At 41.7% G+C, this 17,981-nt stretch overlaps 1 protein-coding gene across 8 annotated transcripts in view; it reads right to left on the bottom strand.

The window, feature by feature from the left end:
* SIPA1L2 (signal induced proliferation associated 1 like 2) overlaps positions 1-17,981 on the bottom strand; it is a 240,150-nt gene that overhangs the window by 10,265 nt on the left and 211,904 nt on the right. For all 8 annotated transcript variants that reach the window (XM_033200404.1, XM_033200406.1, XM_033200412.1 and 5 more), the window contains one exon: positions 8,142-8,273. In XM_033200404.1, the coding sequence (XP_033056295.1) occupies positions 8,142-8,273 (132 nt within the window). The remainder of the gene's footprint in view (positions 1-8,141; positions 8,274-17,981) is intronic.

Below are 17,981 nucleotides of genomic sequence, written 5' to 3'. Positions count from 1 at the left end.
CACACACTCTCTCTCATACACACAGTGGTCAAATGTCAATAACTATAACAACTTTATCAACTTTAAGCTGAAGCTTCATAACAGAAAAAGTTCTCCATAAAAAGTGATGTTTATTATGCTCTGTTTAAGAAGTCAAGGGCCTAAAAAACACAACAAATTAAAGATACAGACTTTGAATTTTTGGGAAACGTGGTTATGTGGAGCATTTCATTGCCACAGTGGTGCCTGGCATGTGAACTGCAAACTCTGCATGTGTGTTTCACATTGGTATTTGTGTAGGAGCACACACACATCCATGCTCCCAAACAGCTAAGGGAAGGTGGTATTCTCCACTACCAACTGGGGAAGTGTGGAAACCTAGGAGGATGGGCCTTCGTGGGGCAGCAACATGGAATCCAGAGTCTAAGATCACCAGTTGGTCATTTTGCCTTTGAAGCCTGTGTTCACTGAAAACAACATTATCCATTCAACAAATGCTAAAAACACATCAACTGCCTCTTTCTGATATTCTGATGTATGAGAGATACTTGAAATTCTGGAGATTTTGATGAGACTCCACTTCTCTTCCCCAGCTTCACTGTTTGATCCATAGCCAGGTTTTCTAGTCGACTTTATTCCCATTACCATGTTTAATGGGGGATGAAAGCCATTATGTACATTATCAGGTACCCCCAAACTTGATGTGATTCTACATAACAAAGGGTATAAGCACTTCAGGGTGGCAAAACTATGGTCTTATTGAACTAGATAGACCATCAATTTCACTTAGGAATCCTGACACGTAAGAAGGACACGTCTTGCCCTCCAATAAACAAAATAACTGCATACATTAAAACAAAGTCTAAAATGTGACTCAGCCAGCTTTTTGAACTTGATCTTCACAGCATGGGGGAGGCACAGGGCATCCAACTTACTTTTGCCTTTCTAGACCTATGAAGGACTGTGTGGTTTTTTTTTTTTTTAGGTGTTTGGGTAGAGATATGTTACTTGATCACTTATTAATTTTTTTAAATGCCCAATATTTTTCTATTGGAAGCTTTTTGATTCTTTTTAATAATTTTCTGTCAGCAAATTCTCAGGAATTAGATTTCTGGTTAAAAGGTGGGTACAGTTTTCTGGCACTAGTAACATACTATCATATTGCCTGAACAAAAAGATGGATCACTTTATAATCTTTATAATAATACCAGCTGTGAGTATTCTTCATAGCTTCCTAGAGCTATTGTATCATTTTTCATATTCAAAAAGTATGAGCTGGTAGCTCATTATTCTTTAAATTTACATATGTGGTTGAACATTTTTCACCTTCTTATTTATTGTGCATTTGTCTTTTGTGAAATTTATAATTCACATGCCTTGACCATTTGTTTACTATGGGTTTGGTGTTTTTTTGCAGGGTAAGTTCCTTTATGTACTTTAGGTATCCTGGTTTTACCTATCACAATCACATTCTTTAGAAATCTTTTCCTAAAGTCCAATATTTCCTCTTTTATTTTAACATTCTCTTTCAGGTTCATAAAAGGTCTAAATATTTAAATACCTCTATCTGACCATATTACATTTTGTATGTTCTCTCACTGCTCCATAATTAAAGCATAATCTTGCTTCCTAAACTGTAATCTTACTTTTACTTTTTCTAAAATTAGCTTTTTAAATACCTAAATCCAAATGGAATACATAAATTCCTTTCCCATGTAACTCTTAAATATATTCAGATTTCTGTCTGAGCTCTTAATTTTTCTTCAAAAATTCTTATCCCTATTGAGTTATTATGCTGTTTTAATTATTATTAAGTTATAATAGATCTTTTGGTTGAACATCATTTACCTATTTTCCAAATGGAGGCAAATTTAGTTCTTTAACTATTTTTCTTGAAATTGCATTAACTCTACAAGTTAATCCAGGAAGAACTGTCATCTTTACTATGAAGTTTTCTATCCATTTCCAGTCTTACATATTAAGACTTTTCAGATATCAAAGTGTTCCTTGGAATTCTCTCATAATTCTGATGATGGTTTATTTCTCAAAGAACATGTTAATTCAATCTTACTGATATATCTAAGGTGTCCTGTGACTATTACAGTGGAAAGTTGTCTGCAAAGACAGCTGCCAACAACTCCTCCCTCCCTGTGTGCACCTGCCATCTCTTGCCATCAAGAGGTAGAGGTAGAGTCTACGTCACACCCCTGGAATACTGGCCTTGTGACTACTTTGGCCTAAATAGACTGCGGTGAATATAATATTCTGGGACATCCAAAACGAGGCCTTAAGACATCACAGAGCTTCTGCTTTTGCTCTTCTAATTCCTTAATTGGAAGAGCAATTGAATAATAGAAGAACATGTGAATAAATACAACTACTCTGCTGAAGGCAGGGGTCTCACTAGGCCTCAGCCATTCCAGACACAGACAGGTGAGTGAAATCTCCTTAATACTCCAGATCCAATTGAGCTCCAGCTGCATACAGCTGCTTGAGGGACCCCAGCTAAGATCATATGGAGCAGAAGAACCACCCAGCTGAGCCTAGTCAACCCAGAGAATCATGAGAAATAATAAACTATTGTTGTTTTTAGCCATAAATGTTGGCGGTGGTTTGTTAAACAGCAATAGGTAACTAAAAAAATTAATGACACTTAGAAATTATGCTTATAAAAATATATTTCAAAATACCTATTTACCTGTTTTATAATCTCTAATTAAACTTCATTTTGATCTTTTGTATTTTCTATGTATAAAACCCTATCTAAAATTTTTTATTTCCAACATTGATTCCTTTTTTCTTTGCATTCCTTGTTTAAATGTCAAAGATTTCAGTATAAAAATTAAAGGGCACAGTCTCAAAGAGTACACTTGCTTAGTTTCTGGACATAAGCAATCTGCTTATAAAAATTTTCTATTAAGTACTATGTAACCATTTAAAATAGATATTAGCCTTTGGGGGTATCTCTCAAATCTTAATTTTTAGAAGAAATAGGTTTTAATTCTATTAGATATACTTTTTTGGGACAAACTGATACAGCTTTTAATTATTTCACCTACTGTAACTTTTTAATTAAAGTTTTTCTTTTATTAGACTAAACTTTTGCCAATAACAATGAATAATCTTTTCAATTGACTACTGAATTTCATCTAAGCTTTCTCATACTAATATTAAAGACTGAGATTATCTTATATTATCTTTCGAGTGTGTATGTGTTTATCAGGAAAGAATCCTATCATGCAACTGCAGTGACTTGTTATTACCTCTAGGATAGGAATGTTAGTACCTCTCCCTGCTTCTGAATTTCAAAAAAATATATATAAAAGGGCATCATTACTCTGAAACTCTGAAAACAATAAACTGTAAAATTATTATTTTCAGGTAATATTTGGTATTTGGGGATATTCTTGGGTGACTTTTTCAATGCCTTCCACACTTTGGCTTTTGACCATTTCTTATGCTCTCTGCCATGTTTTCTTGCAAGACATAATCTAAATACCTTATCCACCAAATGTATTCCTATATAGCTGCTTGACATTCCTTAGTAATTAAAAAAACTCTATGTCTCTTTTTAAAAATGTCACCCAGAGAACATATGAATTAGAAAATATAGAGGACTGAGATTCATGTGGGGCCAGAAACTGCATATTAGGGTGGTGTACCAGTATTTTGTGCAGAAGGAACCAGCCAAGTAGGCTGCCAAGGTTTGCAGAAAATTCAGTGATCAAGTGCATCATCTTATACCATTAGAGTAAACAGAAAAGTAATTTTCTGGGTAAATAAAGAGCCCCACAACTGGGATCAGCCAAGGTGGGCAGGTTGTGTGTATGTGCTACTGTGAGTTAAGGAGGGTGTTCTGAGCTTGCATCTCTAGATTGTCCTTTGACAGGTTTCCTTCTGCCTCTATAGCTAATTACTAATACTTTACATTTACATATTTAGATTTACAGGAAATCTAAGTACGTGATTCTTGAGAAGGGATAGGGACTCGTCTTGACCAGATTTTATGGTTCAGGCTGGCCTGGTTTGCATTATGGTGGGGAGTGCAAGACCCCAAATGATCACGAGGTCTTCATAATCCAAGCCAGGGAGAAGTAGTAACATTCCTATCCTAGAGGTAATAACAAGTCACTGCAGTTGGTCTGGCGTTTGCAGGGTAAGGCAGAACCCATTGTCCTCTGCAGGGAGATGGCAAGGTTCTGCACAGGTCATTTTCATCCCACTGTCTTTTTCTCATGTTAACTTAACCTTCTTTCTAATATGGTTCATTTGTACTTTTTATGTTTTGGATCAAATTTGCTATTGGTTTATCAATATTCAAAGAAAAACTGAGGTTGTTAGTTTTATTTATAAATTGCAGTATTATTTCATTTGCCTTTTTTTTTTTTTTTTTTACAACTTATTTCATTCCTTTATGTGTTTTTCTTTCACAGTTTTCATGAAATCTTTTTGAGGTACAGTGAGGCTGGTTAATTTTCCCTTTTTTTCCATTGAAATAAATATTTCTGAAACATATTTTTCTTTAAGAACTACCCCCTCTCTGGGTGTAGTCCAGATTTAGTTAGCATCTTTTTCATGATCCTAAAAAAATTGCTCTTGTCATATTCATTAATTCTTCCCAGCATAATAATTATTAAAGTAACATTTAAAACTTTCTAAATGGTCAGATTTTTGTGTTTTGCTTCTGTTTTTCTCATTTAAATCTATTATCACTGCCTTAGGGTCAGCAATGTGGTCTGGAAACATGGCTCCTTTTTGGAGGGAGCTTACTGAGTCCTTGTGCACAGAATGCCTGGCTCTCACCCACAACTATACTATTTATTATGGTCCTTGCACTAATAGAGTTGAAACATTTAAGTAGTCATGATTTGACAGCTTAATTTGGTGCCTCTGCTCTATTTTTAAATGGTATAGTAAAATCTAAATTCTTAAACTCGTGTCCAATGTCAACTTTAGCCCTTAAATGAAGGTGAACATATCATATGCCAAAATGTGTAGCATAAATGAGGTAGACTAATGGGGGAGAGGCAAGTCTGCCAGGGATCAATTACACTATTGGATTTTATAGGGATCATGGGATCTCAATCCAATAGGCAGGTAAATTCCATTTTCCAAGCCTGTTTTCAGATATACTGACTGAAATATGGGCACAGGATTATTCCAGGGAAGACTGAGGCAATAAGCCTTTAGAACTGCCTTTGTTAGTTTGTAGCAATGACATGAACAAGCACATGACATGTTTGGTGCTATCTTTTCTTTATAATGTTTACTCTAGCTCAGAAATGGCCTTGAGAACTGGTACAAAAAGAAAAAGTCATGAGGAAGGCAACTGGGTTATCTACCTGAAGACATTTTTCTTTAAAGTGCTAAGGAGATTGATCACGCTCATCACCACCATGCAACTCAGGAGAGAGGGCAGCAGGTCACTGGGATTCAACCTGAGGCAACACTGATACAAGGGAATCTGATTAGCCAAAGGAGGCACACATTCTCAACTGAATTTTCATAAGCTGGCTACTGTCTCACCATGACATGCCACCCTATGGAGTAGCATCAAAAATTAAACACGGCATTAACTTCTTCCACATTATTTTATCCATCAAGGTTAGAGCTCAGATAACCAAAGTCTTCTCCTTTGGCAAAAAGAATACAACACTATTTTCTGCTTAATTTAGGCATCCATGTACCTGAGGGCACTGCCTAGGGAGAATTTCCATGTCATACTTTTTCCCTTCTGTGCCAACTACCACCTATACTCTTACTTCAGCTTAGAAATAACTTGTTGATATCAAAACCACAGAACTAGAGGTTTAGGACGAGATGAAGCCTTCCTTACAGGTTCTTTGGTTCTTCATTTTATAGATGACAACATTGAAGCCCAAATTCATTCAGCACATGTCCAAAAGGATTATCATGTAACATTCACCGAGTTCATATTTGTAAAAGACCTAGAACAGTATTGGGACAAAGTGTGGATGTCACAGTAGCTAACTGACTTGTCCAAAGGCCTATGGCCCAGAAATGGCTGAAGTTATGACCAAAATCCCTAAATTCATCATTCAGTCCATGCACCATTTTGCCTTCTCTAAGCCCCTGAAAAAATGCATTTTCTAGCAGTCGTTTTATTCTGAAGGAATATTTGAACGGGGTGGAAGGGAACCAAGTAGACATAAATGAGGGCAGATACAGAGATAAGGTGATAAATATTGTTTTAAATCTGAAAGGTGATCACAAAATGCAAAAGGATCTAAGATGTTGAGAGCTGTGACATGAGCTGGGATAGTTCTGGGTTGCACAAAACTGTGCATGTTGAGTACCTACTTAACTCCTCATTATTAGCGCTTCTCATTTGTTCATCTTGATATGTATCCGATAAATACAGATAAAATAATAAAAGAGGCAGCCCTCCCTTAAGAAACTCATCTCTTAAGAGACAGGCATGTGAAAGAAGCAGAATTCAGTGTGTTAAGTACTCTGCAGATAGTTACACAGTGAGGCCACACAGAGATCTTATCTCTGGTCTTATCTCTCCTGGGGCAGAAAGATCTGGTCAGAGTGAGAGACTGTAGTGTGTGAAGAACACCTCAGAGAAAGAGAAAATGGTGTTACCTGCTCCTAGATTGCTCTGGACAGAGGTAAAGAGTGTTCCTGTGCTCTGGTGCTGGGTCATGTACAAGCAAGTGCTAGAAGCACGGGGAGCCCAGGAAACAACTAGACCTCCAGCCTGGGGCTTCTAAAATGTGCAACTAACTTCTGGTAACATCAGAGAACGAAGGTCTCCCCACAAGGCAGACAGGGCTCTTCTGAAATGTCTACAAGGAGTGAGTGGTTTATAAAGAAAGCAGTCTCGTTCCTTCCATTTAAGGAGCAGTGAGCGCGTATTCATGTTGCAGAAGCTTCCTCCTAGCAAGCTGCCTTTTACCTACTTCCCTCGTGTCCACCTGAGAATCGATTCCAACTCCTGTTCCCAGAGGCTCAGGACCAGAGGCACTGATACCAACTGGGTAGAGCAAAGCCACCACTGGGCCTCCCTAACGTTGTTAAAGCTGGTCACAGATGGGGGCAGTGAAACCTCAACCTTCTGCATTTTGACTTCAAATGCACCTCCCCTCCTGGGAAAAGAATTTGATTTTGTTTCCTGAGGCCTGGTGTCACAGGTGACGGGGCTGTGCTAGCAGAGACTGAGAAAGGAAGAGAAATGGGGAGAAAGAGAAGGAAGGGCTCTCAGGCCTGAGAAGGCAGCAGTGGACTCGGGTGCCTCCAGGATGCTGTGACTCAGTTACACCATGAGAGTCTCACAGAGCGCAGGGTGTTAACGCCTACTAAAATGATCCTGCCTCCTTTGTCAGTCCCAGCTGCCAGGTTCCCCAGTGCCAGAGCCTGCCAAAGTAAAAACTCACTGAAAGAATGCAGCGACAAAGGGCAAAAAGTCAAGTCACGATCCTGAGCGCCACAGGTTTACATGGTATCACCGTGGGGTTCCGAGCTGCACGTGAAGCAAGCATCTTCCTTGTTTTGTCTCCCTTTAACTGTGAGCTGGACAAATGTGTTCCTGAAGGGGAAGCCTCATCCAAAAATGACAGAAGACAGTGTGGCAGCTGGATGGCTCTTAGAGACCGGCTAGCCCACCTACCCTCACTGACCCGCATTTAAGAGGAGGAAGCCGAGGCCTTGACAGGTAGAGACACTTGCATGGGTCAAGCCAATCATGCCAGAGTCTGTGTTTATACCAAGTGACCAGACTCCTCGGCCTGTGCTCATCCGGGTAAGCCCAGCAGCTCCTGCCTTCTCAATGTGTCCCCCACATTATACCTCAGCACGCTATGAGGAAAGATGCAAGGTGCTCCCCATACAATCACCTCTACTTTTCAGATAGGAAACAGAGGTCCCACCCAGGTCACAGATGGTGCCAGAGCTAGAATTCAGGTTTTCAGATTTCTTGCCTAGTGCTCCTTTTACTAAATGACATGGTCTCCCTCAGGAAATGTCCTTAGTCGTAGCCCAAGCCAGCCCCTGCTTGTTTTCATCGTACAACAAGGCAAAGGATTCAAAACTTTAATCAGACGATGGGAGACAGACACGCTCCCCTAAGATGCCAAACAGGCCCTGCAGGAAAGGACTCCCAGGGTAAGGGGTGAGGCCAGGGGCTGGTGAGTCTTTACCTTCAAATGCCCGTGCAGCGTCCACGAGGTGGGTCCAATCTAACCCTGTGGCTGTGTCCGGGAGGGGCATCAGGCCAGGGTCTGCACACTTGGACTTATCTGATAAGGACCCATCGGAGAACCAGAACTCATCTAAACAGAAACAAAACCAGAGAGTCAGTCAGTCAGTAACAGCACGGGCACCATCCCAGAGTCAGTCAGTACACAGGCTCCACTGTCCCTCCCGGAGTCAGTCAGCCACAACACGGGCACCACTGTCCCTCCCAGAGTCAGTCAGCCAGTACACAGGCACCACTGTCCTTCCCGGAGTCGGTCAGTCGCAGCATGGGCACCACTGTCCCTCCCAGGGTCAGTCAGCCAGTACACAGGCACCACTGTCCTTCCCGGAGTCGGTCAGTCGCAGCATGGGCACCACTGTCCCTCCCAGAGTCAGTCAGTCAGTACACGGGCATCACTGTCCCCTCGCAGAGTCAGTCAGTACACAGGCAGCACTGCCCCTCCCAGAGTCAGTCAGCCACAACACGGGCACCACTGTCCCTCCCAGAGTCAGTCAGTCAGTACACGGGCATCACTGTCCCCTCGCAGAGTCAGTCAGTACACAGGCAGCACTGCCCCTCCCAGAGTCAGTCAGCCACAACACGGGCACCACTGCCCCTCCCAGAGTCAGTCAGTCAGTACACAGGCAGTACTGCTCCTCCCAGTGAGTCAGTCAGCACAGGAACCACCATCCCCTCCCACAGTGGCCAAGATAATTTTTCCTGCTCTTAATGGAAAAAGAAAACATGAGGCTGCAGTTGCCCAAAAGGGATATAGCTGGAAAAATGGAGGTTTGTAAGAAGCAGCCGAGTCTGTACTAGTGAGAAGTCGGCCAGCACGTAAGGGCAGGGATGGCAGGGAGATGAGAATCAAGCCTCTGTACACTATTGTAATTTCACGGTTTTCTTCCAGGGTGCTTGAGTACAGCCAGGTCTGACTGTTGCAGGATAAATTCTCATTTGCTTCAGGGGAGACTTTCCTCTTTTTAAAAGTGTTGCAGGCTTTACGTTGCTGTAAGAAGTATTGGAGCAATCTCCATCCTGATTTATAAAGCTTACTGAGCAACACATCTAAGCTGAGCACCACAAACTTGAGATGCTTCAAATACCAACTGATTATAAAAATGCAGTAAGACTAACTTTGTTTTTATTGCTACTTGAGATTGAGGATGTTATTTTATATACAAAGCACAAACATAGTGGCTGGACTACCTTTCTGACTTAATAAGATGGTTTTATCAATGGCTAAAGCAGAAAGCACTCACCCATCCTGTATTCAATGTTGAGTGGTTTTCCTTTGGCTATGAATGGACCTTTTCCATTTCTTTTTCTCCTTAAACTCTCATCAAGGTACTTAAGTGTTTATGTCATTAATAAGACTCGTTGTTAAGAACTTATTATGCATCTGAGGACAAGTTCTAAAAAGGCTTCAACTGGACTTTCTTTAATGTGCTTTTCTGAACCTGTCCAGAACATTGCATGCAGCTGCTTGTGAACACATCTGACTAATTAGACCAATCAAAATAATGACCACCTGGCTGTCTGAGCCTGCAATTATGTTAAGTAAGGGGGCATAATTAACCAAATGCACCTGTAATTTTTATTCCCACATCCTTTTGGGTGGCTGTGAAATGCTGGCATCGGGACTAAGACAGCTAGTAAATTTGGCCTTGAAGGAGACTGACAGTCTTTTGAGACTCTGGACAAATGCAGCTCTTACCGGATCTCCAACAATTACAGCTACACCAATTTTCCATGCTACCTACCACCTTTAGAAGTTGGGGTAATTTTCCACCTAATTATTCCCTGCCTTTATTTTGAAGGGAACTTAGTAATGGATATATTGTCAACATTGTTTCCACCCTCCCTTCTCCACATGCTCTTCTTTGAAACAACACTGGTTCTTCCTTGTTCTACTTGTTCTGTGTGTGATGTGCTCCTCCTTGCCAAGAGGTTAACCAGCAGAGGAGGGAAGCAGCAACATAGGAGTGGGAGGTGGGAAGGAGGGCAGTCAGCACTCACTGTTTCCCAGGAGCATCCTCGCTCCCTGCTGGGCAAAGGCTGGGCTGAACTGGCTGTCAGGTCCTGTCTCAGTTGCTTAGGAAGAAAGGGTTCCAGAAAGGTAAAGAAAGACCCTCAAGCAGAAAGGTAAAGAAGCCCAGGAATCTTCCTTCACTTAAAAAACACTTTCTTCTCTCTCTGCAACTCATATGCTGCTTTGCTCAAGGCAGGTTTTCTGCACCAAGTATAAAGAAATCATATATGGAGGCAGCAATTACTTTTGTCACTGATTTCCACATGGCTGAGCTCTTCGGGAAACGGTGCAAGAGGGGCATAGCTCTGTGAGGGCCTCAGAGGTCAGGCAGGCTGGAATCTGGGCCCACTGAAGCACTGTCCTCCCTCCTTCCCTCACTGGAGGAGAAGCATCACGGAGTGGAATGGAATTCTATTCAGATATATGAACATTTCTACAGAAAGTACATTCCGTTCACCATGTTTTACTAAGAAATGCCAACTCGTGAATTTTCCTTGTGTTTATAAAGAAACAATCCTTCACGCCAGCTTCTGGCATTCTTGAAGGCTAAAATCAAGCCTAACGCACATTCTATGCGCTGTCTGCTTTTCCCCCTAAGACCACTACACAACAAGATCCTTACTTGGTGATAACAGGAGACAAGAAAAGAGAAAAATAACACAGTAGACAAGAGGGGTAAAATGCAATGAGAACAGAGGGGACGGCGGCCAGTCAGTCTCCTGACTCACAAGCTGGGATGTGAGATTAATGTCCCTTGCTTCCCCTTCCCTGGTCCCTCCTGTAGCTGTGTGCTCAAAGAGCCATCCTTCCCCAATACTCAATAGAGTGGTTTCCTGACAGTCTTGGGTGAAATAATTAAAGCTTTGACAATTCCTAAGCACCTCTAAAGTTCCTGATACGTGGTCATTCATAATTTTGCACAACGTGAGTCTTAGTGGCCCGGAGTGTGTGAGTGGGCCCAGCTCCCCACAGAGCAGCCCAGCCAACCAGCTCTGAAGGTCTCTGCCCACTGCCCCTACCCAATGCATGCAGAGACCACACACTCAGTGGCACTAATGGCTCTGGGATCTGAGATGGTCTTGGGGTGTACATTTCACAACCAAAGGCAAGCCCAGGCAACCCCGCACCACTTTTAATCTGTATGGCTGGCAAAGCAGGGAGGAGAAGCAAAGGACATTTGTTGGTGACATTTTTTCTTTATTACAAAATATTGTCCCCCCTCTCCTCCAGTGGTGAATGGGACTTCTATGTGATACTGCAGAACTGGCAAAGAACGTTAGCACGGATTAGATATCTCCTTTCCTCTAGGGTTTATCTGGAGCACTGTCCACTCAGCAGTCTATCCACAATGTATTTGATAAGTGCCTACTGCCTGCCATGTGATGGGGGCACAACAGTAGGTAAGGCAGACAAGGCCCTGCTCTCGTGAAGCTTTACATCAAAGACAAGACAATAAATGAATAAACAAGAAAATACAAGGAGTGATTAAGTCTTCTACAGAAAACAAAACAGGGTGATGTGACTGTGAAGCTTGGTGGCCCATTTGGGGGAGGGCTGTTTAAGGAGGGGATGCTTGGCTGAGATGCAAATGATGAGAAGCTTCTTAATGAAGAGCATAGTTTAGAAATAAAAGCTGTGAAAAAAATGTGGATTTAAAGCTAAAATCCATCATTTTTCCACAAGCAGGAAGAGCCCCATGTTAATGGAAGTCTTGTTAGAGGAAGAAAGAGCCACCTGTGTATCTCCATGAATAATCCACATGAAAAACAGACATTTTCTTTTCCATTGATTAGAATATCATGTAACCGGGAAAACTTACTATTCTGTTTTTGTTTTTTGAGACTCTGACACAGTCTGGATGTTGTCCCCTCTAAATCTCATGTTGAAATGTAATTCCCAGTGTTGAAGATAGGGCCTCGTGGAAGGTGAGTCCTGGGTGGATCCCTCATGGCTTGGTGCTCGTGATAATGAGTGCGTTCTCATGATAGTGAGTTCTCGTGAGATCTGGTTGAGTGTGGCATCTCGCCATCAGCTCTGTCTTGCTCCCTCTCTTGCTATGTGACACTCCTGCTCCCCCCTCTACCTTCCATCATGACTGTAAGCTTCCTGAGGCCCTCACCAGAAGCTGAGGCCAGCACTATGCTTCCTGAACAGCCTGAAGAACCAAAAGCCAATTAAATCTCTTTTCTTATAAATGACCCAGCCCCAGGTATTTCTTTACAGCAATGCAAGAACAGCCTAACACAGATTCTAAATCTGCCAAAATTACTTGCAATACTTTTATCACTCCCCCCATCACCCAGATGATGTTTACTGAGCATCTACTATATTCCAGGAACCACCAGGTACTGCCTCAGAACCTAGGGACAGAGTAACTAGTAAGACACAAGTTCTATCCTCAAAGACCTCTGTCAACAAACAGACGAATACTATTGGTCTGGGAGGGGTTTGGATTAAGATATGCATAGTGCTGGCTGAGTGTGTTGGCTCACACCCATAATCCCAGCACTTTGGGAGGCTGGGGTGGGCAGATCACCTGAGGTCAGGAGTTCAAGACCAACCTGGTGAACATGGTGAAACCCCGTTTCTACTAAAAATACAAAAAATTAGCCAGGTGTGGTGGCACATGCCTGTAATCCCAGCTACTTGGGAGGCTGAGGCAGGAGATTTGCTTGAACCAGAGAGGCAGAGGTTGCAGTGAGCTGAGATCGTGCCACTGCACTCCAGCCTGGGCAACAAGAGTGAAAGTCCATCTCAAAAAGAAAGGTATACACAGTGCAGACCTGGAGGGGCAAGGGCAACTGATCACCTGTGCTCTGTGATGGCACAGTGGCCGGAACTGTCTTGTCTCCTCAGTTGTACGGTTTTATACGAAAGGCACCATTTGCCTCAGGTATCAAAGCCTGTTGTTTTAAATCCAGCTCTCGCAAGCCTCAGGAGCCCAAACAACTCTTCTGGCCAATTAAGACCGTGACCTCTTCAGTTGGGTGGCTGGCTCGCTCCCCAGGTGCCAGGAAAGTGGGAGGCACAAGTGTGGGACCCATTTGCAGGCTCCCCACATGGAGCACGGTGACCTCCTGGCATAACAAGTTTCTCACAGAGTTTTTCCAAATGGAAACCTGAACCAATTTTGCATATGGTGTCACATACTAATGTCAAAGGTGAGACATTTAGTGAGTAGAAAACAATAGTAACTGAATTTACTTCATACCCATAATACTTCCTGGGAGTTCTCAGGATGAGTTAAAAAACAGGAGGGAGGGGAGGACACTGTCTCGAAAGCATTTTTTGGGCACAGTTGGGTAGATTCCATCCTACCTCACTTCTGGAGAAGATGATTCTCTGTGCTCCTAATTCTTACTGCCCATGTTGCATACGGACCTAAGTCAGCCTTTCAGGAGACTCATGAATACTGAAACGGGGGTAATATCAGGGAACCACTGCCTGCGCACCTGCTCTGGCTTGCGACATTGATCTCGTGGCTGCCTGTCTGTTTACCCAAAACCTGAAGTCACAGTAACCATCTTTACTGAGTCTGAGTTTATTGCTATTACTATAAATGCCAAGGAGCCTTCCAACAGCATTTCCTGGCGGTCAGATATCTGAGGTTTCACAACTACACTTTTCAGAAACCAATGTTTATTACAGGGAAGACTGAGGACATTTGAAAAAAAGAGAAAGAAGTATTACACTGAATAATACTGCCCAGTCAAATACTGAATAGTCAAAACCCTGTTTGCAGGTGGATGGACACCTTGCCATGCCACCCTTGGCAAAGAATTATTCTTCTGGTGGTTGGTAGTCCTTATCATCTACAATACAAAACCACTGAGGCTACACGTGTGGTCTGAAGCAACACATGCAACTATTACATTATAACTAAAATACCAATTTATTTTATTTATTCTAAACTCTCCCACCCTCCCACTTTTTAACTTCAAGGGGCATTCTTTGTGATGTGTGTAGGTCAGAACTATAGGATTTGAAACCACACATAATATTCTCTATTTTCATTTCTTTTTTTTTTTTTTTTTGAGACGGAGTCTCGCTCTGCCGCCCAGGCTGGAGTGCAGTGGCCGGGTCTCAGCTCACTGCAAGCTCCGCCTCCTGGGTTCACGCCATTCTCCTGCCTCAGCCTCCCAAGCAGCTGGGACTACAGGCGCCCGCCATGTCGCCCGGCTAGTTTTTGTATTTTTTAAGAATTCTCATTAGTCCATTCTCAAAAGAAGATTTCAGAGTTTTGATCTCTGTTCCATAAAAAACCAAAAAATGATCTTTAAGCCGGTGAGCCTGCCAATGCTTGCGATTGTGCTGAATGAACCCAGGTGTTTACCTGCCAAGGAAGAAAAGGAAAATATGACTGCTATTCAGTGTCACTGGTTATCCGGCCTGTGAACTGTGTGTTCAAAAGCCCACTCTCATTTTTCTTTTCCCCATCTGGGCCCTTAAATAAATTTTCTTTTGCAATCTACCAATGACAAAAACAAAGGTCCTAAAAGCAAGGCAGAAATGTTTCAGAAATATTCTCAACTGCTGGATTAGGTGATATTTGCACACCTCCAAGTTGAAGACATAAAGATACAGCACATTTCAGTGACTTCACAGGAAATATAGATGAATCATGACATGAATTACATCCAAAATGAGCTTTAGTATGAAGATTAAGATCTTAGTCTCAAGAGAAGATTGAGACAGATTCAAATCTGTAACTTTTAAAAGCTAAAAATACCTGAAAGAGAAGCCTGTGACCATGATAATTACATGTAGAAAAGGTGCAGAGATTAGGTCTTCCAATATTCACTGGGAAGAGATGGGCAGTTACTGGTGCTTTGCCCTGCATCCCTCCCTCCACATTACATACAAAATCTGATTGAGTCTCTCCTGGTGAAAGATTCTCTTTCCCCTAGGAATGCTCTATGTTTTAAAGTTTAAAAGAAGAGTATCTGCGCTTTCTGAGTTTTCTGCCCAACTCTATCTACACAGCAATTTAAAACCATCTGGAACCAACCTCTGCTCCAAGTTTTAAAGTGAAGCTATGTCTCTCTGAGAAACTAAGAGAAACTGCTGGGCAACTTCAAATATTCCTCATTTCTCGCTCAAATACATCTTCTGGGCATTAACAGTCACATTTCAGCTTTCTGGGCTGCTCTAGTTTTTGACTGTCAAACTATTCTTAAAGAGTGGTATCTTCTTAGAGAGGGTCTACAGAATGGCCAGAAACCATGAAAGGAGGATTATCCAAACTTGTCTTGAGTAGATCTTAATGGTGCAAAAGTGATACATACTCAGTAGAAATCATAATTCAAATTCTGAATTTAGAACTTTTCCCTGACTAGTGATATGTGAAATGACACTCTGTCGCAATGCTGAACTGTGGCAGTGAGCCACATCTCCCAGTCAGCCATGAGATTCTGTGGGTAAATAACTGATATTGTATGATGGACTGTGTTGCAAGATGATTTTGCCCAATTAGAGGCTAATGCAAGTGTGCTGAACATGTTTAAGGTAGGCTAGGAAATGCTATGATGTTCAGTAGGTTAGGTGACCATATACATGGTCAACTTACAATATTTTCAACTTATGGTGGGTTTATCTGGACATGGCCCCAGCGTAAGTCAAGGAGCATCTATAATCATGTAGGCGATTGTGGTAGTCAGAAGGCCAGGGAACCAGAGGCCTCCATACAACTAGATTCTAGAAGCTTAAACTTTCCATGGACAGGGGGGTTGGAAATCAGAAGTTTTTAGGGGAATAGACTTCAATACAAATTATCTCCAGCTTTCTGATTTACATTTTGTTAGCTCATCCATCAAGCCTAGAGAACATTTTCTGAGTAGTTTCCTAAGTATAGCTATTGGAGGAGATGTAGCACCAAATAAGAAGGTTTCTTTAAAGAACAGCAAATGGCAAGGAAAACTCTTACTGCTTTTTCTAGAAAAGTAAAAATGAAGACAAGTAAGGCAGTTTTCAACTAGGACAGTGAATGAACAGTGTAAACTTGACTATTTCCTAATTGTGCCTTTGAACACATTAAAAAAGGACACAGTTCTCCAGGATATGACTAGATAAATAAACTACAGTACATCTAGATGATGCAATATTATTCAGCTGTAAAAAGAAATGAGCTATCAAACCAAGAAAAGACATGGAGGAAGGTGAATGCTTATTACTAAGTAGAAGAGGCCAGTCTGAAAAGGCTGCACACTGTGATTCCAACTATACAACATTCTAGAAAAGGCAAAACAATGGAAATAGTAAAAAAGATTGGTGGTTGCCAGGAACTAAAGGGGAGGGAGGGAAGAACAGGCAGAGCACAGAGGTTTTTTAGGGCAGTGTAACTACTCTGAATGATACTGTAATAGCGGATACATGTCATCTTACATATTTGTAGAAACCCATAGAATGCACACCACCAAGAACGAACCCTAATGTAAACCAGGGCCTTTGGGTGATAACGACCCGTGCATATAGGTTCATTGATTATAACACATGTACCACTGCCACTCTTTGAAGGCAGGGGTTTGTCGACAGTGGGGAAAACGTGTTGGGGGAGGTATACGGAAAATCCCTGTACTTTTTGGTGTGAACCTAAAACTGCTCTAAAAGGTCTATTTTTTTTTTAAGTGAAGCTAAAAAAAAAAAAGGGACATACATCTTTCACATGGAAACAAAATGAAGGGTAGAACGTAAGACAAATATAACACACGCACCACGAGGAGTTCACAAGCACACTGCAAACACCGTAAATGAACTAACGTTTGGAGGAAAATAGAGTTTTACTGGTTTTACAAAAGCTTTTAAGAGGACATTAAAGTTACCTCTTTACAAAAAAGGGAAAACAACTGGAGAAATATTAGGAAAGTGGCCTAGGTCTGTCTGACCTTTCATGTGGTTGTCAAGGTTTCTTCATTTTAGGTAAATGGACTCTTTATAACCGGTAGGTAATTATGTTACTTAAAGAAATAGATTAGGCCGGGTGCGGTGGCTCATGCCTGTAATCCCAGCACTTTGGGAGGCCAAGGTGGGCAGATCACGAGGTCAGGAGATCGAGACCATCCTGGATAACACTGTGAAACCCCATCTCTACTAAAAATACAAAAAATTAGCCAGGCGTGGTGGTGGGCACCTGTAGTCCCAGCTACGCAGGAGGCTGAGATAGGAGAATGGTGTGAACCCAGGAGGCAGAGCTTGCAGTGAGCCAAGATCGTGCCACTGCACTCCAGCCTGGGCGACAGAGCGAGACTCTGTCTCAAAAAAAAAAAAAAAGAAAAAGAAATATGTTAAGAATTTTATGAGATAAAGTTCATTTCTAATTATGTTAAATATTAGATACATTATTAGAACTTTGATTTCATTTAGCCTGGGACTTCAAAGTGTATTATGAAGGTTTGAATTGGTTCTAAAGATATTTTCTGTGATGAAATGAAAAAAAAAACTTGCCAATGAATATATTTCTGATTAAATTCCCATTCTTTCTGTACAATAAGAAATAACTATGTATAAAGGAAATAAGGTTAACATTAAAAAAGTGCCCTTAAAAACTGACATTAATGAAGACTTGACACTATGTGAAAATCAAAGATTTTTAGGATTTGAAGGAAAATCATCTAGAAATCATCAGGTTGACCTGTGACTAGTAAATTGAAATAAGCAGGGACACAAGAGAACACACGTCATCTGCACAGGAACACAAAGCCGCCCACGGGTAAAGCCCAGTGTACAAGCCAGGTCTCCCGAGGCACATGTGCCACCTCCCATCTCCAGGTACTG

This window comes from Trachypithecus francoisi, unplaced genomic scaffold (genome assembly GCF_009764315.1).
Source record: "Trachypithecus francoisi isolate TF-2019V2 unplaced genomic scaffold, Tfra_2.0 Lachesis_group5, whole genome shotgun sequence".
Lineage (NCBI taxonomy): Eukaryota > Metazoa > Chordata > Mammalia > Primates > Cercopithecidae > Trachypithecus > Trachypithecus francoisi.
The sequence above is the reverse complement of the archived record's forward strand: the minus strand, read 5'-3'. Positions and strand labels throughout refer to the sequence as shown.